Source organism: Eutrema salsugineum, unplaced genomic scaffold (genome assembly GCF_000478725.1).
Source record: "Eutrema salsugineum unplaced genomic scaffold, Eutsalg1_0 scaffold_9, whole genome shotgun sequence".
Classification (NCBI taxonomy): domain Eukaryota; kingdom Viridiplantae; phylum Streptophyta; class Magnoliopsida; order Brassicales; family Brassicaceae; genus Eutrema; species Eutrema salsugineum.
In genome coordinates, this window is record NW_006256342.1 from 4,544,056 (window position 1) to 4,571,876 (window position 27,821).

The 27,821-nt window shown below is 33.4% G+C and overlaps 4 protein-coding genes across 4 annotated transcripts; 2 read left to right on the plus strand and 2 right to left on the minus strand.

The window, feature by feature from the left end:
* Positions 1-4,154: 4,154 nt before the first annotated feature.
* Positions 4,155-8,018, plus strand: LOC18008100 (probable alpha,alpha-trehalose-phosphate synthase [UDP-forming] 8). The gene is made up of 4 exons (XM_006390838.2): positions 4,155-4,327; positions 4,855-6,875; positions 6,969-7,242; positions 7,331-8,018. The coding sequence occupies exons 2-4, from the start codon at positions 4,897-4,899 to the stop codon at positions 7,646-7,648; spliced, it is 2,571 nt and encodes an 856-aa protein (XP_006390900.1). The 5' UTR covers positions 4,155-4,327; positions 4,855-4,896; the 3' UTR covers positions 7,649-8,018.
* A 3,047-nt stretch (positions 8,019-11,065) lies between these two features.
* On the plus strand, positions 11,066-14,132 carry LOC18008099. Its single transcript, XM_006390839.2, has 7 exons — positions 11,066-11,465; positions 11,559-11,639; positions 11,729-11,905; positions 12,499-12,669; positions 12,763-12,975; positions 13,067-13,155; positions 13,250-14,132. The coding sequence occupies exons 1-7, from the start codon at positions 11,378-11,380 to the stop codon at positions 13,925-13,927; spliced, it is 1,497 nt and encodes a 498-aa protein (XP_006390901.1). The 5' UTR covers positions 11,066-11,377; the 3' UTR covers positions 13,928-14,132.
* A 131-nt stretch (positions 14,133-14,263) lies between these two features.
* On the minus strand, positions 14,264-16,550 carry LOC18008103 (F-box/LRR-repeat protein At3g60040; the record flags this gene model as incomplete). Its single annotated transcript, XM_006390840.2, has 4 exons — positions 14,264-14,696; positions 14,835-14,978; positions 15,063-16,003; positions 16,487-16,550. Coding segments are annotated over 4 exons (1,413 nt in total), but the record flags the coding sequence as incomplete, so codon positions are not given.
* A 7,092-nt stretch (positions 16,551-23,642) lies between these two features.
* LOC18008363 lies at positions 23,643-24,122 on the minus strand. Its single transcript, XM_006390841.2, is given in 2 exon segments — positions 23,643-24,085; positions 24,087-24,122. Coding segments are annotated over 2 exon segments (330 nt in total). The 3' UTR covers positions 23,643-23,791.
* Positions 24,123-27,821: the final 3,699 nt, after the last annotated feature.

Below are 27,821 nucleotides of genomic sequence, written 5' to 3' on the forward strand. Positions count from 1 at the left end.
TCTTCCTTTCCATTGGTATACTATAGGTTTTCAATGGTTGTGAAAACTAGCAAAAGCAAATTGGGATAGAGTGATTTTCGAAAAGGTGGTCAACTGAAAATGTAACATCCCTATCCCACGCTTCCTAGAGAGGAAGTGAAATAGGGCATGTTAAGGACCCCAGTCCTCTGGTGAGCCTCAGGTTCCCAGGTTCGAAAACGTCAAAGTAGCAATCAACAATATAGACATAGCTGATCTACCTGAAAATAAAAGCAAGGAAGGAGGAGGGGTGAGTAATTTGAGATTACTCAGCGAGGATGGACCTTAAGGAGGCCCACAACACCATCTAACAATCATGAACACAGCAGATAAACTAATCCTAAGTCAAGCTAGCAAACAAGGGTAACCCTACAATCAACTACCAAGTAACAAAGAAACCTTAACCCATTGAGGAGAGCATCACCGTCTTACCGACAATGTCACTCCGCCCACCCAATCACCACAGAAAGGGGTCACCCATTCACCACAGAAAGGGATCTCAACAAGTAAAGATCACTCAGTCGTCCTCAATCACTACAGAAAGGGACACCCCCCAATCACACAAAAAGGGTCACAATGCGGTCACACAGACAGGCCTCCAGCCATATAGGCTCCGGAAGGATCGGCGTACCTTCCGCCCACCGTTAGACTAGCCCAATCCAGCCACTAGCCCAACAAGAAACACCGCTCAATCACCACAGAAAGGGTCGGGGACTTAACAGTTCTATATCACACAACCTAATCTATCTCAAACAAGGTAATCTAGATCACACACAATCAATCCATATTTTAGGGTTTCATAGATTAGATCCAAGTTCAGGTTTAGTCATCAAGGTTCCTCCAACAACCAGCAATCATCAACAAGCAATCAACAAGGAACCAGGTTCTAGTAATCTAACCCTAGCTCACAGATCTAGTACTTAACCTAAGAAAAGGCTAACTATTATGGACAGGAGTGAAAGAGAGGGTGAAGCACATGGTCCTCACCTTGGCACAGAAGGGCGCGCAATAGAAGGAGGTGATGGCATAGGAGGAGGAGGACGAAGTGGAGATCCACCATCACTTGATTTGGTTTCAAGAGAAGGAGGAGATAGAGGCGCACACATCTTGCAATGGAGAGGGAGAGGTTCAACTCCTGGGCTTCGATTTGATATATTATACGTCACGTGGAGCTTCACGGATCGCTGGGAAATTGTCTCAGAAGTGAACAGCGGTTTAAGAGAAAAAGTGACGAAAAAGAGAGAAGATGGAGAGACTAGGGTTTTAGAAGTTGATGAGGGATCAGAGGTATTTATATTAGGTTAGATTGGTCTGGACTGGGTTTAATAGATTGGATTAATGGGCTTGCAGAGAATTAAAAAGAGATTAAAAAGAAATTAGAGTTGGGCTTAATTAAAAATGATGGTTTAATTTAAATAAACCGGAATTGATTTTTAGTAATAACCGATCCGGCGGGTCGAGTATTACAGAAAACTTATGATACAAAATTTCAGACGACAAAAAAAAAAAGGATAAATACTTATAATAAAAAGTTGCATTTAAATTTAAACCAAATTTTCATTTAAAACAAAAAGTACTACTAAAATTAAGCTTAACTGAAACCAATTAAAAAAAATTGTATATGTAATTATATATATGTCATGTCATTTTTCAATAAGACAATATGAAAACTTAAAAAAAAAACAGATGTTGTTAGAAAAAAAAAGTCGTTAAGTACGGGTTATAGGTGAGCAAAATAGAAATGATCAAAAATTACAGCTAGTTACCCAAAAAATGTAATACAAAATAAATAAAAATGTTTGCAAATGTCGGCTAATATCAATTGTTTAGAATTTCCAAAAATAAATGTACTTGATGTTACAGCTATGAGACAACCCGGTATCATAAAAGAAAAGTAGAAGGTTATTAAGGATGGCTTTGGCTTTTTGATACAGACGTGCACAGACACTTTCCCATGTAAAAAACAAAATATAATCTTATTATGACGTGTCAATTTCTCATTGCTTGTCATTTTTTTTTATTTGTGACTACTTACGTAAATGGAAACGCAGTTTTGCATAAATAACAAAAGTCCCACAAAACACTTATCCATTCCGGAAACATTCTGAATCCTCGTTTCTCACTAACCCAGTGGGTCCCGCTGGTTCTATTACCATTCTGACTTGTCTTCGTGTCTAATTCTCATTGGTTTATATCAACAAGGTCCCACATTGGCCGTCGATTATGTCTGTCTGGATAAAGCATAATATTTTTTTATAAAAGAAGGAATAATAATGTAAAACAAGATAAACGGTGGGATGAATATGTATATGACTATATGGTATCAATTATCAAAGATTAAAAGCATGCATTTATCATTTTTGTTTTGTATTTTAATTTAGACCCACGCGCGTGGCACTTTCGAGTACATGAAGAGAAAAACTAGAGTCGTGATATTTTTTTTTTTTTTGTGAAAAACAAAACACAATTAAAAGAAAAGAAGAAGAAAGAGTCTATCGGATACGTCGGATCCGCATTGGCTTTCGAGACAACATTATTTTACCTTCTATCCGCTGCGGCTAAAGGATAATCTCGTAAAAATACACATGCTTAGTGGACGTTATAATTTCTATGCTAAAAGCCTAAAACTTGTGATAATGTGTGCATATAAGTCTTTTTCTTTGGTTCATTCACAAAATTTTCTTATTAGATTGTTATGTCTTCCCTATTAGTATGACTCTTTAGTACTTGATTTTTTTTTCATAATCCATATGTAATCTAATAAACAATCCTCTGTATATAATATGGATAGTCTAATAGATCGTGTGTAGGCGCTTCGTCTTTGACCCGTGGATAACGATCTAATTATTTACTTTTAAACGTTGTTTCCACTTTGTCCTTTGTAGAGCTTAGACCTCTATGCGACTATGAGTCTACGAAACGACTTGTCAACAAAACATTTTGGATCACATGATTTTATTACCGTTCTGATTCTTACTTGATTAGTTATGTCTATAACCAAAAATAATTGATTCGATCTATTTTCTTTAAAATCAGTTTGTATACGATGATTTTGTTGAAGTGTACTCTTTTATTTTTAAAATTAAAGTTGAATCCATTGTATTTTTGTTGTTGTTGTTGTGTTGTTGTTAGAGTGTTGTATATTCGTGATTTGTATATTCGTGATATACATCACTTCTAAGAAATTACAATTTTATTCGCACAATAACATAGATAGATTACAATTGTTACTATCTCCAAATACGCAATACTTATTTAGTATTTTTCAGATGAAGTTTCACTTATCAGTTGTCACATGCTTTAGAACATTAACATCAGAATTCATAAAGAAGCCATGTGTTAATGATTAATGAGAGAGACATGCATGCAATATCAACTAATCATGTTTTAAGGCCTTAAAGGGGTAGAACATTCAAATATGTATTCCCTTCATCCAACTAATGTGGACGATTTCGATTTAGTTCCGTTCGAACCTATCCTATCGGTTTGGTTGGCTTAAATTTATCAAGTTTTTTTTCCCACCTTTGTCGTGGATAACAAACATATCAGCAAGTGCGAGATGTGTACTTATTTCTTTCGTTACAAAGCAATGAAACTAATCTAAATTTCCTATATATACAAATATAATTACATGCAAAAGCAATATTACATACAACTAAATCGACGAACTTTTAAAAAGAGCAGTAAAAAGCATAATGAAATCTAAAAAATGAATGTAATAAAAACCATGGCTTGAATTTGTCTACTTTGCAAATATTTTTGAAATTTGAAAATGTAAAGGGGACCTTATATATCCATATAAACCCCAGACAATAGGTAAGGTGCGAGTAGCTAAAGTTTAATTTAAATGCCAATAGAACAAGATTATGTATATTAATTTAAGGATGCAACCAAAAATTACAAAATTTGGTCCACCACATCTATATATCTACCAACCCAAATTAGACGATAAGAAGATTAAGGGTAGTCACGTAATTTACATGGCGGCGTCCCAAGAGACTATCCAAAACATTATCGCGAAAAAACCGTACATAGCAAAAGCTACGATGAAATATTATTATTGAATAATAATAAAAAAGAATAGATCGTTAGAAAACGTGTACATATGCATATTTGGTATGTATCGGTTTTTTTTTCTTGTTATCGCATTTCTTTCTTTTCAGTCTCGCTCTCTCCTCTCTCTCTCTCTCTGAGTGGAGCGAATATCCAAAAGAGCTCCGAGTCTCTTTCGTTCGTTACCTTCTCGAGCTTCCATTAATCGCTTTAAACGGCAACCAGTAATATACATCGATCAAATACGACGGCGAAGGTGAGTCGCCGGTGATTTCTCCGTCGAGCTTGGACGACTTTTTTCCTCCTTTATTATAGGACTGTTTTGATAAAAAATATTTTTGGATTTTATCTTTTATGTAAACTGTTTCATTGATGTGGTAGTAATTTGATTTTACCGAAAATACGGTATACTTTTTTTTTTTTGAGCTCTTGATTCCGTTTATGGCATCATCTTGGGCTTTGATTATAGCCTGAAATGATGATTAGGATAGCTTAGATGTTAATGAATCGATTCCCTTTATTTATAGATTAAAAAAAATCTAATGTAATTTTGCTTGAATCATTTTTTTTTGGGAACTAAGAGTCATTTTTATTTGTTTGGCAAAAAGCATGTTGTGGAGAAATCGGTTCTGTAAAATGGGAAATGATGTTTTGATGTTCAAAACAGATATGAATAATGTACTGAAGAAATCTACAAAAAGTTATTATTTTTTTTTTTGAATGAGTTAAATTAGAGTAAATTTGAAGGTATTGGCTTTTTTTTTTTTTTTGGGTCTTTGTCAGGTATTTGAAACAGACAAAAGCTCTCAGCTTTGGTCTCTCTCCATGGTGTCAAGATCTTGTGCGAATTTTCTCGACTTATCATCTTGGGATCTCTTAGACTTTCCTCAAACTCCAAGAGCTCTTCCTCGCGTCATGACTGTTCCCGGAATCATCTCCGACTTAGACGGAGACGGCAGCGATTTATCCTCTGAAGTAACTTCCTACTCCGGTGGCTCACGCGAGAGGAAAATCATCGTAGCTAACATGTTACCTCTCCAATCTAAAAGAGATGCAGAAACTGCTAAATGGTGTTTCACTTGGGACGAAGATTCTCTCCAATTACAACTCAGAGACGGGTTTTCTCCAGAAACAGAGTTCCTCTACGTTGGTTCACTTAACGCAGACGTCGAATCAAACGAGCAAGAAGAAGTTTCACAGAGACTTCTCGAGGAATTCAACTGCGTTGCAACGTTCTTGTCTCAAGAGTTGCAGAAAATGTTCTATCTTGGTTTCTGTAAACACCAGCTATGGCCTCTCTTCCATTACATGCTCCCAATGTTTCCTGACCACGGAGATCGTTTCGACAGGCGTCTATGGCAAGCCTATGTGTCAGCCAACAAGATATTCTCAGACAGAGTTATGGAAGTTATCAACCCTGAGGATGATTATGTATGGATTCAAGATTATCATCTCATGGTTCTTCCTACTTTCTTGAGGAAACGGTTTAACAGAATCAAGCTTGGTTTTTTCCTTCACAGTCCATTTCCTTCTTCTGAAATTTACCGAACTTTGCCTGTCCGTGACGAGATTCTGAGAGGCTTGTTGAACTGTGATCTCATTGGTTTCCACACGTTTGATTACGCGAGACACTTCTTGTCTTGCTGCAGTAGAATGCTTGGTCTTGATTATGAGTCTAAGCGTGGTCACATTGGTCTTGATTACTTTGGTAGGACTGTGTTTATCAAGATTCTTCCTGTTGGTGTCCATATGGGTAGACTTGAGTCTGTTTTGAATCTTGCTTCTACTGCAGCGAAGACGAAAGAGATTCAAGAACAGTTTAAAGGGAAGAAACTGGTTCTTGGAATCGACGATATGGACATATTTAAAGGGATAAGCTTAAAGCTTTTAGCAATGGCGCATCTCTTTGAGACGTATTGGCATTTGAGAGGGAAAGTTGTTCTTGTTCAGATAGTGAATCCGGCAAGATCCTCTGGTAAAGATGTGGAAGAAGCAAAGAAGGAGACGTATGAGAATGCGAAAAGGATCAATGAGCGTTACGGTACTCTTGAATACAAGCCAATAGTGTTGATTGATCGTCTTGTTCCACGTTTTGAGAAAACCGCGTATTACGCTGCAGCGGATTGTTGCTTAGTGAATGCAGTGAGAGATGGTATGAACTTAGTTCCTTACAAATACATAGTCTGCAGGCAAGGGCCTCGAAGCAAAGCCTCGCTTGATTCATCTCCTCGCACTAGCACGCTTGTTGTGTCTGAGTTTATTGGATGCTCGCCTTCTTTGAGTGGTGCCATTAGAGTGAATCCATGGGATGTAGATGTTGTTGCTCAGGCGGTGAACTCAGCTCTTAAAATGAGTGAGGCCGAGAAGCAACTACGACATGAGAAGCATTACAACTATATTAGCACTCATGATGTTGGTTATTGGGCAAAGAGCTTTATGCAGGATTTGGAGAGAGCTTGCAGAGATCATTATAGTAAACGTTGTTGGGGGATTGGATTCGGATTGGGGTTCAGAGTTTTGTCGCTGTCTCCGAGTTTTAGGAAGCTATCCGTGGAACACATTGTTCCGGTTTATAGAAAAACAGAGAGGAGAGCTATATTTCTTGATTATGATGGCACTCTTGTCCCTGAAAGCTCCATTATCCAAGATCCAAGCGGCGAGGTTCTTTCTGTTTTGAAGGCTCTCTGTGAAGATCCAAGAAACACTGTGTTTATTGTTAGTGGAAGAGGAAAAGAGTCTCTGAGCAATTGGCTATCTCCTTGTGAGAATCTTGGCATTGCGGCTGAACATGGATACTTCATAAGGTATATAAAAGCTCAAAACTTTCCATGGAGGATTTGAGTAAACTTAAAACTAAAACGACACTTTTTTTTTGTTTTGTCTGTGGGGGATTCAAGGTGGAGTAGCAAGAATGAGTGGGAGACTTGTTACTCATCCACGGATACAGAGTGGAAGACAATGGTGGAACCGGTTATGAGATCATACATGGAAGCAACGGATGGGTCAAGAATAGAGTCCAAAGAGAGTGCTTTGGTTTGGCATCATCAAGACGCAGATCCAGACTTTGGATCTTGCCAAGCTAAAGAGCTGCTTGATCATCTAGAGAGCGTGCTCGCGAATGAGCCTGTCGTTGTCAAGAGAGGTCAACACATCGTTGAAGTCAAACCACAGGTAAGTAAACAACAAAAAACCAATCTCTTACACTTAGCAAAAAGCTAGAGAATTTGTTCTGACTCTACTCATTGGTAATGAATTTCAGGGTGTAAGCAAAGGTCTAGCTGCTGAAAAAGTAATCCGCGGAATGGTGGAACGTGGTGAGCCACCAGAGATGGTAATGTGCATAGGAGATGATAGATCAGACGAGGATATGTTTGAGAGCATATTGAGTACAGTGACAAATCCGGAGCTTCTGATTCAACCAGAGGTTTTCGCTTGCACGGTAGGAAGAAAACCTAGCAAAGCTAAGTACTTCTTGGACGATGTAACCGACGTGCTTAAGCTCTTAAAAGGTTTGGGAGACTCACTGAGCTTAAAAACCACATCTCACACGCAAGTCGCATTTGAAAGCATTGTTTAAAGTGGGAAGTATTGACAATAACCAAAATAACTTTAACATCACAAATGTAAAATGATAATGGTATTTATTTAGGTCGCTTTTAACTTTTGTTTTTTCGGGTAAATTAGGATTTGCGGTTTCTCTTTCATTCTCTGTACAGAATACTATTGTTTTCTTCTTCTTCTTTGAATTAAATTTAGTTGGTGGGCTCTCACTCAATTCAAGTTGTATAGTCTTTGAGGTGACCGTCACGTGAGAGCCAACTAGAAAGAGTAATTATTGTTTGTAATTTCATGTCATGTCCATTTATTTCCTCAAAACGACCCTCTTGTTTTATATCTTTGACGGTCGTCTTGGCTCGCACGATTTTAATCCCACCGCCTTTTTCCTTTTTTGTTTTGTTGGCCAACTCAATAGATAATAAGGTTTAGTCCACATCTAGCTCAACTTGCCAATTTGTAGCCGATGAGGTTCAAGCCTCACCAAACTATCAACTCTTATATAAGGTTAAAGTGATTTATCAATAAGTTTAAAGGGGACCATTTTTCACCTTCTTTCCCATTGCTTTTACTTTGCTTTTACATTTTTCCATCTACTAAAGAAAAAACACTTATCTTTTTTTTTCCACAAATATCATCTTTTTGTTACTCGTTGTTCACTTTCACACTTAGTGCTGGTTACAAAGTTGCGAGCACCTAATTACTACAAAAAAAGTTTCATCTTCATCTTCCTGGTTTTAAACCAGGCTTCTTACGTTATATACTAGAGTCTAGACTACATTCAAACCTACTTATCAATTCTATATGTAAATACATCAAGAACTTCTTACGTACGTTATCGTTATATACTTAGGGGTGTTATTCAATCATGAATTTAAAATAATTTTTCTATGTTTTATAATCTTCTAGATTTAAAAATTGATATCAGTTTGATGGATTCATTTGTTTAGATTCTAAAATCTCTGCAATATACACTGGATTTTGATTCTAATAATTTACTCATAAAACTCTATTAAAATTGATTTGAAATGACTTAATGTACAAAGATTTTAAAAATTATTTCGTTTTGAATAACACTGGATTTTAATGAAAAATTTGAAATCTTTATTGAATAACACAAACTTTAAAACCTCTTAAATATGATTTACAATAAAAAAAACCAATAACACTTGATTTTAAAACATTATTTAGAATCATTAGTTGACTAATAGTGGATTGTGGTTGGATTTAAATTCTATTAAAAACCATAATTGAATAACACCCCCTTAGACAACATTAAAAACTACTTCTACATCAATTTTGTATGTAAAATACATCAAGGAAATATTACACAAATCTTGATGAAATAATTTCTTTCTCCAACGATAAATGGAGTAAAATATAGCAAATGGTTTGCAATCATCCATCGGGCTGGGCACAAATACTTGATATGTGTCCTGTACTTGTTACTTGTCTTGTACTCACCTTGAAAAAATAAGTACTTATCATTATCAAGTCGGGTAACAAATCATAAAAATCTATTACTTGCAAGTACAAGTCAAGTATAAGTATCATTAATATTTTTAATACTTGTCCTATTATTTATTTTGTTACTTGTTACTCGTTACTTATTAAAAAAATAATCACTACTCATTTAAAAATACTTATTACTTGGTTTTGATCACATATCTATATTTTAATTTTCTTTTTCGTTTGCATATTTATTGACTTTTTGTATGAATTTTTTTTAATTTCAAATATTTTAGGTTCAAATAATTAAATGTTCAAATATTTTACTTGAGATTTAAATAATAAATTTTGACAAGTAACAAGTTGAGTCAAGTAACTTATAAGTACTCCAATTTTTTGCAAGTACTTAATATAGCAAGTACTTGTTTTAAACAAGTCAAGTATAAGTAGCAAAATAAATTACTTGAACGGATCAAGCCAAGTAGCAAGTATTAAAAAATTAGCAAGTACTTGTCCCGTATCCAGCCCTAATCATCGATCGCTGATATCAACAAAAACAAAAACGAACTAGACCATAACAATATTTTTAGGGACGATATTTAGTAGATAAGATTGAATTAGAGGACATAAACGCACATGAGAAAACTACAAGTAGTGAATTTACAAATGAGTAGATAAGGCAGCGCGAAACAAGGATCAAGGTGCGAGAATATATGCACTGTTTGACTCTAGTTCTAACTCGTACCTCTACAATTACTACTTTATCCCCTATTATTCTCATTATTAATAGTTACGTTATTGAAATAGTCGAGTTTAGATTTAAAAAATAACGACAAAAAGAACCAAAAAGAATTGAAATAGTCGAGTAAAAGAGAGTTACCTTCGACCTTCGTACATATGGAAATAGTCTAAAGGGATATTGTTATTACTTGACACGCAATTTTAAGCTATTGGACACTTCGTTTGTCGAGGTAGTGGCGATTCAAGGAGGCCATAGAGAGCAAAATGATAAAATTTTGAAATTATTTCAAATAAAAAATATATATTTTAACGTCATATGACAGTGTATTCTATATATTGCGCACGAAATGTTGTTATGTCCACTACTCTTTCGTGGCTACTGGCTGGCTAGTGATTAGTAGATTAAAAATATGATTAGCATTAGTGATGAATCTGATGATTAGTACACTGTTGAACATTTAAACAAGCACATAATCTAATAATAATATTGTTCTTATAACCAATTGAACTTTTTGAAAATAAAAAAGAACAACCAATTAACTTTACCAACAAAACAAACAAGCATTTATGTAGACGATTGATAAAAAGTTTCAAAAAAAGAAACTCCTTTTCTTACTTAAATAGTTAAATATATAATCTTTACCAAAAAGAAAATACACTAATATTATGATTAATTTAAAAAGTACTCCCTCCGTTTTATAATAAGTGTCGTTTTAGATTTTATTTTTTGTTTTAAAAAAAGTGTTATTCTGCATTTTCAATGTAACTTTTTATTTTTATTTCATGTTTTATTCCTTATTTAAAGATAATAGTTTTTGTAATTAAATGTTATAAAAGTATATTAATTAGGGGTATATTTGTATATTTTCTTAATTTTTTAATATGTGTGAAATGTATCAAAATGACACTTATTATGAAACGGAGGGAGTATATTTTGTACTTACTCTTTGATTTTAGAATATATTCCATAACACAAACTGGAAAAAGCTGATCTTATATATAAAGTATAACTAACCTAATTTTAATCACCAGAACATAGTAGGGAAATGGGAATTTATTCCTCTAAACTGAAAAAGTTTAGTTTTAATTTTTAATATAGCTAATTATCAAACAAGAAATTAAACTAATCACCAACCTAGACAAAAATCTTCCTTTAATTTAATTGTAAAAACAAAAAGTAAGACGTTGATCGCATCACATGACCACTCTCTTTTTTTTGTTCTTCTCTCTCGTCTCTCACTTTCCCCTTCCTTTTCTCACTGACTGTCTTCACTCTTTTTTGCATATGAAACAAACTCTGCAAATCTAAGCTCTCTGTTTCCTCTTTTCTTCACTCACTCTCTCTCTCTCTCGCTTTGATCGAGAAACCTGAAAAACAGTCTATTCTCCACTCTCCTTATTTTAATCTTCGCATTGTCCGCCATTCTTCTTCTACTTTTTGTTTTTTGTTCGCTTTTCCCCAGAAGAATCTCTGTATGAACTAGGGTTTTTTTGTTGGGTTTTTTCCTCTTCCCGCTTCTTCTTTCTCCAGTTTACTACTTGTCTCACTTAAATCGAATCAATGGGCAGAGATTTTCTGCTTCTGGGTATTCTAATTCTCCTCCTTTCTGGGCTTGTAGCTTCAGCTCCATCAGCTAATTCTCCTGCGAGTAAGTATACACATTTCGTTTATTACACTCTCTTCTCTTCAATTTCAAGTTTCATCTTTGTTTAATTTTGTTAGGTTTTTTTTTTTTCTGCAGAGATTGTTAGTGGGTTTATCTCGAATCACGGCTCTTCCCTCATGAAATGGTTATGGTCACTCAAAACAACCACCAAAACAAGTTCCGGTTTTTTTCTCCATTTCTCCGATCATCTTTTGCTTTTCCCAGATTAGGTTTTTTTTCTTATGGGTTTCTATTTGAAAAATCAGCAATCGCAACTAGATCGATGGTGAAATTCGATAATGGGTATACAGTAGAGACGGTGTTCGATGGAAGCAAACTCGGTATCGAACCACATTCGATCGAGGTTTTGCCCAATGGCGAGCTGCTTATCCTTGATTCTGAGAACAGTAACATCTACAAGATATCTTCCTCTCTTTCACTATGTAAGTATCAGATTGTGCTGAGTGTTTTTTTCTTTTTCCTCAATCAATCATATGAATCTACATGTTGTTCAAAATCACTATCTTGAAGAGATTCTCTGTGGTTTTGATACGGTTGAATGAAACCACGATTGTTCTTTGTCTTCACTTAAAACTGAATGCACATGGACTTGTTGTACAATGATGCTGCATATGGAAAATTGATGGAATTTTTTGGTACTTTAATTGAAAAATTCCCGTCTGAGCTATATTACTATTATATGGATATTTGCTGTATCTTTGTCGTATCTTGTGTGAGTTTGTCAGGGATGATTATAGTTTATAGTACCTTTTTTTTTCATTTGTTTGCTGAATCTGACTTTTTCAAAGATGAGATCTATACACAAAAAGTGTCTTCTATCAGTTGCTCAAGAATAGAAACAAAGCTTTATAGCTTTAAACTAGGTGATGTAGTATGATATGGTAATCATCAAAGTCATTAGAAAGTCAAAACACAATCTTGATTTTTTTTTCAAGAACCCAACTACTTTGCTGATTTTTCTTTGTTTTGAAATGTTTTCTATCTGAGATTTATTTACTATTGGTAACATTTGCAGATAGCAGGCCAAGACTGGTTACTGGCTCCCCTGAAGGATATGCAGGTCACGTGGATGGAAGGTTACGTGATGCGAGGCTGAACCATCCTAAGGGGCTTACGGTTGATGACAGAGGAAACATATATGTGGCTGACACAGTGAATAATGCTATCCGGAAGATTAGTGAAGGAGGTAATAGGTTTGTTTGTCTTTGAGACTGGATCATAATTGCATTCATGGAAGCAATTGATTGTAACTTAGTCTCTATCTTGTATTGCCTTGTAGGAGTTACAACAATTGCTGGGGGTAAAACGGTTCGCAATGGAGGGCATGTGGATGGACCGAGCGAAGATGCAAAGTTTTCCAGTGATTTTGATGTTGTTTATGTTGGAAGCAGTTGTTCCCTGCTTGTTATTGACAGAGGAAACAGAGCCATCAGAGAGATTCAGCTTCATTTCGATGACTGTGCTTATCAGTATGGAAGCGGGTTTCCTCTTGGTAAAACTTAGAAAATACTAAATCCTCTTTTCTTTAACCATTTTTAGTTTTTCTTCTCTGAGTCTGTGTTGCGGAATTCAATGTATTGCAGGCATTGCGGTTCTCGTAGCTGCAGGTTTCTTTGGTTATATGCTGGCTCTGTTGCAACGAAGAGTCGGTTCTATTGTCTCTTCTCATAACGTGAGTGTCTTAAATCTTTTCTAAAACAATCTCAACTATTACCTGTCTTAATTCTTCTGCTAAAAGCCTAAAACTATTCAATCATCTTACACAGGATCAAGAAATGTTCGAAGCAGATCCTGATCAAAAGCCTATGAAACATTCCAGACCATCCCTGATTCCAACTGGAGACGAGCAGCAAGAGAAACAAGATGAAAGTTTCCTGGTATCCCTGGGAAATCTCGCTTCAAATGCTTGGGTTTCCGTTTTGGAGATCCTCAGAAAAAAGCAGTCAGCCACAAACTTTCAACAGTACCATGGAACAACGAAGCAGTCTGCTGCATTTAGCACAACAACTCCATGGCCTATTCAAGAGAGCTTTGTGATTCGAGACGAAGACGAACCTCCTCCTGTTGAGCCCAGGAACCCAACTCCAAGAAAGACTTACGCTTTTATGTCCAAAGACGCAGAGAAAATGCAGCAGCTGCGTCAGAGCCGTGCATTCTACAGTAGCTGTGAATTCCCAAATCAGCAGCAACAGCAACAACAGCAAAAGCAGCAGCAGAAGCAGCAGCATCGAAGGCATTACTCTTCGATCCCGCATACGTATTATGAGCAGAATAGTGAGAAGAGTAACGAGATAGTCTTTGGGGCTGTCCAAGAACAGAGCAGCAAGCGTGCGGCTAAGCCTCTGGAGTCAGGAGATCAGATAAATAATAATAATACTCAACAGAACCTTCACTACAGAGCTCATTCTGTTAGTTACCCATATGGATACTATCCATATACATGAAAAGACTCGATTTTTGAGAATTTCTGGGATTACTAGTCTTAATAAGATTTGCAGTGATTTAGAAATTTTGGGTATAGGTGGGGTTTTTTGAGATTTATTGAGAGGGAATTGGGGAATTTGGAGTACTTAGGTGCTCTTGTATTGTAAGAAAAGTTGCAAACTTTGATTGTATTGAGTAATATATAAATATATCTAAAAGATATGATCTTTGTGAAAAAAATGGTTCTTTCACTTCATTTCGGATAGAATATTCAAATGAGCTTGTTTACAGCAGCAAGCGTCCATCAAAAGATGTCACATTTATAAGATTTCTACTTTCAATATTTCAACATCTTCATACAACATCTTAATTCATTGCCATTTTAAAGTTCATACAACATCTTAATTTATTGCAAAACTTGAGAGAAAAAAAAAAAGTGTGAGAAAAACGGCAAGAGCAATGTGACGTTTTTATGAGTTTCAAAAGTTACAAAGCATAATATAACATAAATAAACTATAGATGACTTATGTGACTTTGAAGTTGCACTTGCATGGAAGTGAAACACCAAGCAGCATCATTAGATCGCTTTTGGTTTGCATTATAATGCCATCATCATCCTCTGAAGCTTCTGCAACATCCACTTGAACAACTTCAAGGTATTCGAATTCCCCGAGGAAGATCTTCAACTGTTTCAGCTCTTCATCAGTTCCTCGATAACCAAGAATATGCAACGACTTCACTTTGTTCCGAGGCATGGAGACATCACCGCCAGTGTAACCATCTAAATCCTGAAGAGGCATCAATCAAGAAGATGTATGAAAATGATCAAATACTAAGTTCATGTATATTCAATCAAGATGAAGATGTTGTAACCATTCAGATGCATCAACCACCTAAGTTCATTTGGTTTTGCTTATTGAATGTACCTGGACGACTAGAGTTTCAAGCTTTGGAGACTGTTTAAGCAGATATGGCAGCAGTTTCCAACCTCTCTCATTCTTACTCCCAAAAGATAGAGTAACCAGATTGTCGAACAACGGTAACCCACGTATACAGTAAGTATATATCGCCTGGAAACATACAAAACAAACATAGTTTTAAAGAATGTCCAATGGTTTCAAAACAGAGGGAAAGAAAAGTGGCTTAGAACTTACATCAGCCGAAACAGGAGACACATGAAGGATCTCAACATTTCTTAACCCGGCAATGAGATCCGTTATATCCGGCCTCCAACCATTATAAAAATTTATCAGATGAAGATCGAGCTTAACTTCGACAAGGGAATCTAGATTAACTTGTCTATAGAGACTCAACGCAAAATCAGAGTACTCAAGGTAGACAAGTCTTGGCAGGTCAAATGACATAGTTCTATGACAATCAGTCTCTCTACGACAATCGAAGTTAACTGATAGTCTCTTGATGGTCGGACTCGATATGGAGTTAGGTGTTACTACAGAGTTCTTGTGATGGACTGATAACTCCTCGAGCACAGGGCAACCAGCAAGAAGCACACCACACAGATATTGGTATCGGAAGGAAGCGGTATCGAGGAAGAGAAACTTAAGTGATGGAAGCCAAACATATGAAGGAAGCTTATCAAGATAGAGCTGTCTTCCTATTGTCAGCTTGACCAGTGTTTTGCATGACAAGAGCTGAGGAGGCAGAAAGCCTAAACCCCGACGACTTATCCTTAGCTCGGCTTCCAAAACACCGCGTCCTGCGACGTTAGATATCCAGCGGCCGAGACAAGCCTTTAGGCGTTCTTTGTCCTCCTCGCCGACGTGACATTTTAGAGAGAATTTCTTGATTGGAAGGTCACATTGCAAAGCCAGTGTCCGATCCACGAAATTCTCGAAGCTCTCCGGGAAATTATACCTCCCTTCTTGTTGAGAATCATCAAACTCGAGGTTATCCACCAATCTATACACATACCTCCACTTTTTGGAGAGAAGAGATGTTGAAGCAGCCTGCTTTGTCGGAAGTAAGGACAAGATGTTTCCCAGAACCTCGTCAGGGAGCCAGCTGATCGCATCCCTCGAGCAGCTTGTGTCAAAGGTTTTGGCAATTATTGAGATAAAAGTTCCTGAAACATGAACTAGTTTCAGATGTTGGATTAACCACAATTGCACCCACCAACAAGGATGTGAGTATTTCTACTATCACAAAGACGGCAAAGAAACTAAAGGTTCAAGCTTTTTCATTCTTGGACTGAATTTCAACTAAAGAGGCTCGAGCTGAACAATTTACCAACACAAAGCGATTAGTGGTATCTAAACCCATATGGAAGCTCAAAAGAACTTGTCACTTGTGACATCTTTTGAGCAGAGGGAGCAGAACAATGGTCACTTTTCCAAATTACAAACAATAACATCCACACTTTTCACAAGTATCCAGATCTGAGTAAGCAACCATATGAACGTGATAAGCGAAATTAAGGACAATTCAGAGACGGAAGATTCAGTTCAAGCACCGTACAGAAACCAAAGGTTCAAGCTTTATGCTTTTTTTTGTTGGGACTGATATAAAAGTAAAGGCGCAAGCTTTCATATGAACAAGTGAAAGCAAATAAAATAGAAACCTGTGATTGTGGAGAAGGGCGAAAATATGTGCAGAGACTGATGGCGTTGGTATTCGGAGGAATATTACTCAAAAAGAAGGGCTATTTTTTTTTTTTGGTAGTGAAAGAAGGGCTATTAAATATCACACGAGATTGGTTTAAAAACTCTCTTATTGAATTGGTTTAAGAAAAAGGCTAAACTTTGAATTTATACTGGTTTTGTTTTGGTTAAATTAAATAAAGTTACTTGTAAAACAGTACATAAATTATTATTAAATTAAATATGAGATGAATGTTGTATTTGTTTGATCAAATAATTTAGGCAGATTTGTGAGCATTCAGTTGGCCGAAGGTCCGGTTCATATTCGATTTAAAATCGAGGTTAGGTTTTGCTTCGTGTTCTTTTGAAAATTTAAGTCCTTTCCTAAAAACCATGTATATACAAGTAGCCTAAACTTCCACTTAATTTTGTCTATATGTATTATAACATACAAATTATTTATTAGTATACGAAATGCTTTGAAACTAAGTTAATTTAGGATTTGCTTTTTTTTTAGTGGATTTGTAACCATGTATATACAAGTAGCCTAAATCCATGGCTTTGAAACTAAGTTAATTTAGGTTTTGCTTTGAAACTAAGTTAATTTAGGATTTTGCTTTGAAAAAAAAAGCACAGTGTAATAGTTTTCGTGTGGTTGGATTTGCTTTTTTTTTTTTCTCTATGTTAATTTTTCTCGGAACTAAACTCGGTATTCTTTGATATAAACAGCTAGTCCTAAACAGACTCTTTGTGGAGAAACTCTGAGTAAAATTCCCAGACATTCCACGGCTAAGCGAACAACACATAGGCATCAAGCTTTGGTATGCCACACATGTTGTCACCGTGCTGTGTATATATCATCGACAATATTTTCTAGTTTTTTTATTTCCTGCTTTTCTACTGTCAAAGAATCAACAAGGACAATTGCTTTTGAGGAAAACTCCTGCGATGTACCAAAATCCCTATGGAAATCTGAACAGTAGGGTGTGCCATTCCTTTGGCACCCCCAAAATCTGCACTGAAGCAGTGGCCTCTTAGGCGACATCATAATGGACTGGAGTTACATGTCGAAGTGTGAATCCTACCCAAAAAAAATGGAACCCAAGAAGCTAAACTAATTCAACAGCACAAGATGTTGTGAGAAATCAACAGGCTGAACTTGAAATTTATCTAATATCTTTCATCTAAACTATCGTTAGCACATCTCAAAAAAGGTTTTAACCCATATCAAGAGAGATTTCTGTTTCCAACACATAAGAAAGCAATACATATCAGGATGAAAGAAATGCACAATATTCTTTTTTGCCAATTTCCAAAAAAAAAAAGAAACAAAAAAGAGAGGTCAGGCATAAAACTAACTGAGAGGATCAATCCTACTAAATTTAAATAACATAAATAAGTAATTTAAATGGAGTATAGCAAACTTTCATTAGACAGTTCCAAGCAGAAAATTCACAACACCGAAATCATAACCACAAACATACGTAATTACAAATCCCTGATACAATGGAGAATCATTTAAAGCTCTCTCATTGAATCTTAGAGTGACTAATTACCCTTTACCCCTCCTTAAAATTATTTTTAATTTAAAATAAAACGATCAATTACAGAACTAATTATATTTCAGTATTTAATAGAATATGGCTCATATATATATATATCATCATATATATTATAAGCGAAGTAAAAATTTCGTTTAAAGCTCTCTCATTGAATCTTAGAGTGGCTAATTACCCTTTACCCCTCTTTAAAATTATTTTTAATTTAAAATAAAACAAAAAATTATCTACAACTAAAATCACGATTATATATAGGTTGTAATAATATTAAATTAAATCAAATCAAAATACATGATTTTATCTCTATCTGATCAAAATCTATGATTTTATCAAATCAAAAATCACGATTTTACAACTAAAATCATGATTTTTTAAAACAAAAATAAAAAACGAAAATCATCATATGTAATTATGTTACTCCATAAATCTTTAAGTAAATCTTACTTAATAGATACTTAGATATTGTTTTTTTAAAAAAAAAATATTTATATGAATTATAAAAAACATTAAAAAATGAAAAATCATCATATATAGTTATGTTACTCCCTTAATCTTTAAGTAAATCTTGATAAATACTTAGATATTGTTTTTTAATAAAAAAATATATATGAATTATCCGATTTGCATAAATTTTAAAGATTTTTCAACCAATTTTTTTTCTTCACTTATACAGTTATAATATTTGGCGATCATGTAAGCTATATATTTCGTGTATTTTACATTAGTGATCTTGTGACTTCTTAAAAAAATAGTTTTTGTGCTGTTTAATTTTCTATTCGGTTGTTATTTTTGTTTTATATTCATGTAGATCTACATTTTTTTATATATGTTAGGTGATACCTTGTGTCTTCCCTTTTATAGCTCTTCAAGAATATATTTTGTTCTGATGTATATTTGAAGTTGGTAACTATTTATATTTTATAAATTCTTCTTATTAATAATAACGTTTGATGTTTTTTTTTCTGTTTAGGATGTGGTGTTTTAGCCGGACTTTCTTGATCGTTGATTGTTTAGTTTACTGCTATACCGAAGGGTAACATTTTATTTTCTTTTTTGTGCTTTAGGTTTAGATTTTTGATTTTTTTTATTATCTATCATATTTATGTTTTATATATTAGCCAGTTTTGGTGCACTTTTCTTTCTCTTTTATTAGTTGGGGCTGAGTCGAGCCTTTTTAATTTATTGATTCTTATCTGTTTTAAGTTTTAATTGTTTTTGTTTTTTCTTTCTTAGGTGCTTGGTTTTATTGTTTCATCTTGCGATGCAACAGATTTCATTTGCTGGTGATGAAGATCTAGATTATGGTCATGAACCGAACCAGTTCTCGGAGTCAGATAAGAGCGTTTTATATATTTTAAAAAATTATTACAAAAAGATCATGTATTTTGTTTTGTGGTGTAGGCTCTTGGTGATGATTCAGAATGGTCTAGGACATACGGTGTCGAAATTCCTCATGGCAATGAACGTGAGTTCACCTGGTTCTTGTGAAGGTTGCCAAGCTGATTGTACTTTTGGAAGGTACATGAAACTTTAAAAGAACACATACAAAAACACAGGTTTAATCATCTGTTTTAAGTTTTGATTGTTTTTGTTTTTTCTTTCTTAGGTGCTCGCGTTTTATTGTTTCATCTTGCGATGCAACAGATTTCATTTGCTGGTGATGAAGATCTAGATTATGGTCATGAACCGAACCAGTTCTCGAAGTCAGATATTAGCGTTTTATATGTTTTAAAAAATTATTACAAAAAGATCATGTATTATGTTTTGTGGTGTAGGCTCTTGGTGACGATTCAGAATGGTCTATAGGACATACGGTGTCGAAATCCCTCATGGCAATGAACGTGAGTTCACCTGGTTCTTGTGAAGATTGCCAAGCTGATTGAACTTTTGGAAGGTATATGAAACTTTAAAAGAACACATACAAAAACACAGGTTTAATCATCTGATTATGGATTATTACTTGATCTGATGAATCCTAAATTTATAACAGTTCAAAAGAAGCTTCGGTGAACGAGGTGCAGAACATGGTGGTCTGTGTTTTATCCAAGACCCCACCTGTCGCTGCCGAGAACAAAAGAAAACAAGCTAACAAGGAGTTTAGTTCCAGCAAAAATGTTAGTCCACTTGGCATATTCTTACTCTCAAAGTTAGTTCTATTGATAATAATGATGACACATGAACAAAATTACTATTTTTTATTCGAACATCACTTTATTTGAATAGGCTTTGTGTGTGTTGTCACTTATGTCCAGTGTTGGGATATTTTCTGATATTGGTTTCTGATTCCTATATTTTACTTATGGGCAGAGACAGGAGAAAAATGTAACTATTTGTACTTTGATCTTTTGCACATTTCTCCGACTGAAATCTTTTTCGTGTGGAGTGCTTTCATCTCATGTGTTTCCGGTTGAGTTTGAACTGTTAATTATAAAATGTTGTTTTTGGATCACAGTAAAGCTTCTCTTGCTTAAGTTTCACAAAAGATGTAAAATTTTTAAGTAGCTAAAATTCTAGGTTTTCTTAAGTTTGTATGTTGGAAGGATTCAATTTCATCTAATTTTGTATTTTCTTTATTTTTTAAAATTATTTAATAGGGTAACAAATAAATATTCTAGCACAACAATGTGAAAGAAATTGATGATAAATTATATACAAAATTCTGCAAATCTTGGGACCGTGAAAATGTCACAACCCTTTTGTGGAGACTCCATTTTACCTAAAGTCTTATTTTGATATTTGTTATAATTTTTGATATTTTTGCTATTAGCATAATTAAGAAATTTTGAGAATTCCTTTTTTGATATATATGTTTAAGCTCTTTTTTAAAGTTGATTACCCAAAAACAGTTTTGATTGTTCGAAAGGAGCAAGCTACAAAATTTAATGCAGCTTTCTTATCTAACAATAAATATAACACACTTTTAAGGAGAGTTTTAAGTTTGAAATGTGTATTTATCTTTTTTCTCAGCCTCAAAAGATATAGAGTCATAAAAAATATGAAGAGTATATAATATGAAAAAAAATCATAAGGAGAAGAAGAATAACCCGTAAAAACAAAAAAGAAGAAGAAGACAAAGAAGACGAATGTGTTAAATAATAAAAATAGATGTAATGATAAATTTGAATAAGAAATATGAGAAGAAGGAAAAAAATGAAGAATAAGACATGAAAAAACAAGAAAAAATATGGACAAAAAAAGAATAAAGAAAAAACGATGAAGAAAAAAAAAAATAATAAAGAGGAAAAAATAGGAAACGAAAAACTAGAATGTATTTTAATTAGATTAGTTTGTGGATTATTCAGTTATAAAGTATTTTTAAAGTAATTAATTTTGAATTTTGTTTACTATTTTAGTTAACTTTATTTTGATTTTTTATGTCTTAAATAGTTGTTTTAATTATTTTCAATTTATAGCATAAATTTTTATTTTTATTTTTAAAACTTTCTGGCTCACGCAAGTCGCGGGCTAAACACCTAGTATATATATATGGATCACATGAACTTTCAAGAAGCATTGGCTTTTAACCATCAACTTGATTTGATATTGTTTTTCTTTCAGTTAGATTTCTCGCTCGATGGCAATATTTAACTAGCCCAAACTTACAAAAAAAGAAAAAAAAATAATTAAATCAGATCCTAGATTACTTAACGCTACAAAATCAATTTCTTATGCATAGGTGAAGTTTTTTTTACTTAAAACATTTTTCTTAACACTAACTACTGGATTTTTTACTTATGCCTATATCTTAGACCTCTGTTGATATATATATATATATATATATATATATATATATATGGTTACAGGAGACAAGCATGCGAGGGTAGAACAGATGATTGGAGACTTGAATCATCTAATTACAAATAAAAATGAACCATTCAATGTAATGCTAATCTCATGAAATAAGATGGATCTTCTTGCATCTTCTCTCCAAAATGGGAAACTGAGGAATTACAACCTTCTCGTACCGCAGTTTGAAGACGCGCCAAGCAAGTGTTACAATAGCAGACTGGTGGACGAGCTTATCACCGAAAAATGGATTTGGACAAGCTTATTAGCTGGAGGAGACCCTATTATCAAAAGAGTCGACCAGTAACGAAGATTATAAGTCCTAAGTTGAAAACGATTTGTCTCTGAATCAGACTTCTACTTTATTATTGTTATTGTTGTATTATTACCTATTATTGTTGTTATCTGTTTTATTGTTGTTATTTGTTCACTATTTATTCCTGTGTAAGTAAGTAAGATGTCTCTCAAATAGTTAACAACGCTACGCCTTATAATCAACTAGGTGAATATCCGCACATTATGCTACGCCTTATGTGCGGGTTTTTCTTTTCAAATTTTCAAATTTCTTTTTTAATATTTTTATAAAAATTAATATAATTATTATTTGTTACTTATTTACTTATTAATATTTTATTCTAAATTTTTATAAAATATTAATTTAAAATACATATTGAATATTATTTAAAAATTTAGAGTTATATTAAACTTAATAAATATCATTCAATATTTTTAATTAGTTATAACATAAATTTTTTTTAACATTTACACAAATATTAATTAATAGTCAATTAATAAAAATATTAAAATTAATATAATCATTATTTCAGTTATTACTTGTTAATATTTTATTATAAATACTTTTAAAAAAATAATTTAAAATATTATTAAATATTATTAAGTAATCTACAGTTATATAAAAATTAAATAAATATCTATCAATAGTTTTAATTAGTTATAATATAAATTTTTATTTAATATTAATGTAAATGTTAATTAAGAATCAATTAATAAAATAAATTTTTTATTTTTAAGTATTTTAAAATTTAATACTAAAATTTATTAGTTTAAATTTAAGTGACAGATGTCAACTTTTCCAATACTGATGTGTCAAGCATATAGAGAAAATTGAACAACTTTTATATATAAAATGAATCTATTCAATATAATCCTATAAGACGATTTATTTATGAGCTTTAAGCTCTTAAATTCTCTAGTATTCTAGTTTTATTATAACACATGACAGATACCCGCCCTATGCTGCGGGTTTTTTTTGTTCACCGTACTTTTTGGTTCGTTTTGTTAATTAGTTTTGCTAATGTTTTGTTAAGATGCATATTTTGAAAGAAAAAAAAGCATGACGTCTTTACCATTCTTATATATCCTCATTTATTTATATTTTTTTAAATATCTCTTCTGACATCAAATGATATTTTCATTTGAAACGGTAAATTGCATATACTTTAATAAACAGCAATATACTCAATGATGTCACAAAATCAAACTGTAGTTCTGACTCTACTTTATTCAAAATGTAAAATAAATGTGAAGGAAAATAAGATGGAGTCAATATTTTGTTTTCCATCTAAATTAGTTTTCTCACAACTGGCATTCCTCCCTTGACTACCACCAATCCCCTAAAAAAATGCATGCTTTAACAAAGTTAGAATCAAGCAAGTTCTACGAAGTAAAAAAAATATACTTACAAGTATTCTAAATGGATAAATGCAATTAGTTCACAAAACATATTGTAGAATTTCAAATTTAGTCAATTTTCTTACAAATTGTCGGATGAACTTGTATAAATATAAACAAACTATATAAAAGAAGGGGATATACGACATAAAGCAAACTCCAAATGACAATCCATATACGGAAAAATAAACTTCCACACCATAGCTATATAGTAATGAGAAGAAGAAGAAAAAAATGGTATTACGATCTTCAAAGAGAATACATATCGGAGAGTGCTTTAAGGAATCTAAGCTTCAACTTCAATTGCGCAATATAATCGACGGTCTTTGATAAAAGTAGATCCGGGTGGTTGCATCTCTGCCCGCCCGGTATCAGTATTTGGAGCTTCCTCACCTTCATCTGAAGCAACCCGGAGCCTGATCTAGACCTAGACCATTGAGCCCTTTTGTCGTTTTTCTTCTTCTTCTTGTCCATCGTCTGCTTCACCATGCTCTTGTATTTCTTTGACTCCTCCATTGCCTTTTTGTTTTATGACAACACTTTAAGACTTGTGATGCAAACGAACGTGCGGGTGGTCCATATTTATATAGAGTCTATGCTTCTAAACCAATCAGAGGCTTTCACTTTTTCTTTTTCTTTTTTGGTTGTGTCATTTTATTTTCGTGCAGTTATAGAATTTGTTGTTTTATTTAACATGATCGCTTACCTCCACACGCTCGATTTGTTTGTCGTTTTTATTTGTGTGATTAGAAAGCATTATCCATTATAGATAGATATATTAGTATCGTCGGTCGTTAAATTTGTATTTAATATTGCACGGGTTCAATTATTCCCAATTAAACATGGAAAGATTTATAATCACGTGCTGGATTCACTAATTGTTGTTTTGTTTTGTTGTGTATATTAGATGGATCATATTTAGTTTGTTTTCCCATGTTTCTCTATCAAGATTACAAATGTATAAGGTCCTTACTTTAGAAAATAGCTACCGTAATATATCAATCAATACTCAATATTAATAGGGATCTAGCAAGTGGTTCATGCTCTACATACTGTTTTACTTTTGTGAATTGTTCTAATCAAATTAACACGTTTTGGGATTCAAATGCCACTAGACACTATCACATAACATTTTTCTAATTTTAATTACACCATAGAGTTTCATTTTCCATATATATATAGTCTATTTGTCCCAAAAATATTTTCTTCTCAACAGCAGGGTAAGGTTTAAAAGGTGAGAAAGAGAAAATGGTTTCTTCACTTTCTTTTACCCTCTCTCGCTCTAATCTTTGATTAAACTACTGAGTTGACAATTAAAAGGCTATGCTAAGAAGTAAATTAACTGAGACCAAAGATTTTTTTATATGATAGTGGAACTGAGAAGGTAATCAATGCAAATGTGTGTGTTCCTCGGAGTTGGGGGTGTTGTGTTGTTAAATGTTTTTTGGGCCGACACTATGCAATGTTTGTAAGTGCCAACTGGACACTACGCACGTGTTTCGACAGCTTAGCTTTTGCAAGCTTCTCATTTGTAGCGATCGGCTCTCGACATTGACGTGATCTCTCCTTTCTCCCTGCCTTTCTCTCTCTCTCTCTCATTTATGTGCATGGATTAGTCCACATATTACGATTAAATTATCACTGCTGATATGTGGAAGTAGTAATACATTGGTTACAAAAGTCTCAAAATATCATCTATATTGAATTAAAATATAAAAAAAGCCACTCTATCCCAACTTTACAGATATATATATATATATACATGCAAATAACCATAAATTTTTTTGCTAAATTGCAAATAACCATAAATGTGTTAATTATAAGAAAAATTAATTATAACCTTTCATAAGAATAAATTTTAAACATATATTAATATCGAAAAATATCTTCATCTTTCGACAGTCAGATCTTTAATCTCGATCGGTTAATTTCAGTCGAGTTTTCAGCATATATTTATTGAAAGAAGACATGAACATGAAATGGACCACTCTACGACTCACATGCATTTGTATGAAGGACGAAGTCAAGTGGGCTATAGGCTTTAGCTTCGAGCTTAGTGTTTTGACAGCCTACCAGATGGCTATATGCGAGTGACCACTGACCAATGGGGTTTGCTGTTATTACCACTTCGGCAAATCGACGTGGCTGACGTGCCATGTGGGTCCCATCTTTAGACCCATTCCTTCTACCACTCGTGTCTCACCGTCCGATCATTGCCCATACGTATCCTTTCCATTGCAACTGCATGGCTCTCATTTTTTTATAAATATATAATATACTTTTTATACAGTTTATTTCTTAATGTTCTACATTTTTTTATAGATGATCATAGATTGTTCATGGAAGTGGAAATGCACCGGAGTCTACGGAAACAGGTCCCTACTTTTGTATGTTTCCCTCTTTTTGTTTTTTCTTTTGGGTTAATTTGGCGGGATCCCGGAATAATTATTGGAAATACATTTTCTTTTCCTTTTTCTCATAAACCATAGTAATTCGAAAATGATTCTTATCAAACATTTTATAACACTAGCCATTCAGTCCAGTTGGTTTTTTTTTTCGAAATTGACAGACGATTTGACAATGAGTACGTTATTTTAGAAACTAAAACCAAAAACTCTCCAAAACTTTATTTCCATTAAAGGTATATTAGAGAGACAAGTGTATGCCAGACACTAGTTTTCTTAGTTCAAAGGAAAAAAAAAATCTTCAAAAACTTGATTTGATGAGATGATCAATAATGAGTTTTGAGTTTAAAACACAACCTAAAAAAACTAGTGCTATTATTTTCATGCATATATATATATATATATATATATATCATGTATCAATATTGAAAAAGAGAAAAAAACTTAATTGTAATGAGATAGCTAGTTTTATATGAGAACTTAAATGACATTATTACATATGATTTATGGTTAACATTTTATATGTGTTTTTTCACTTTGATCTCACTTTAGTGTTTGTTTTGCAATAAAAAAAATCTAAGTTTTTGATTGTCTAATTGAATTAGTATTCTTACGTAAATTATGTATGTTATGTAATCTTAAGTACGACTAGTTACGCTTGGGTGTGAAGCAACTAACGTAAGAGACCCAGGTTTAAACACGTAACTTTTTATAAATTGATCGACTGGGAGATGTTTGTTTGTCGTAACGTAATTAATATCGATATATCTAAGAATCGTCAATCCTACGTCGCATTTAATTAAGACAAATAAACATCTTCCAGTCGATCAATATATATAAAAGAATCGTCTCTAGACGAATATTCGAACGGCTTAATAATTCTGCGAGCATGGTTCTCTAATATCTACGGTTCGATGTTCGAATACTCTGTGACGAATTAACTATAACCACACAGAAATTTCTCCAGCGCGCCATTCATCCATATAGTATAAAGTTGAGTACTGTGGCGCATTTTCCAATTAATAGGCTTTTAGATGTAAAGTATTGCTAATTTGCTACTGTTCACAAAAAATGTAAATTATTTATGTAGCACATGATATGTTTATTCCGTGAATATATCAGTCTATGATCACAACGTTTTGATCTATTAATTAAATAAATTGCAAGATATTTTGAATATTCTAATACATGAAACTGATGGGTCTTTTCTTTTTTTTTTTGGGGGGGGGGGGATCGGATCATTTCTTAAATCCTACATGTGCTTTCTCATAAGAGACGTTAACATGATTAAGTTCTCACAAAAACTGTTGATTAGATTCATTTTTGCCAGCTTTACTTCCCATTTAGCCCATACGGATATATCTACCAATAATTGTATAACCTTCATTTGGTTAAGAGACGTGACTATAGTATATATTAATGAAGAGATGATGATACTCATGTGTTTGTTGCAAACGTTGAAATAGTTGGTTGCATCAACCAAAATTAACTCAATATATTCATATAGGCACTCAACCCATGCTCTCATGTGTTTTGGCCAGCTCACTCTCCGCAATTTTTATTTATTCTTATGGACAGACGAGTCTTAAGAAAATGTGAGTGGTGGATGCTCTTCGATTATTTGATTTCGTTTATGTTTACGCTTATATTTAATATACTGTGTATTGTTTCAGATAAATCTACAATTTTAATTACTTTTTTTTTTGGTCAACTCAATTTTAATCACTTTTGAAATAACATTTTATTTTGTTAATGTAAACGTATCTCCTACGCAAATAAAATATAATTTTCATGTATATTTGGTGTTTACATTTTTTTATAACAATTATATATATATATATATAATTTGACAATGTTCTTCAATTTCAAATTTT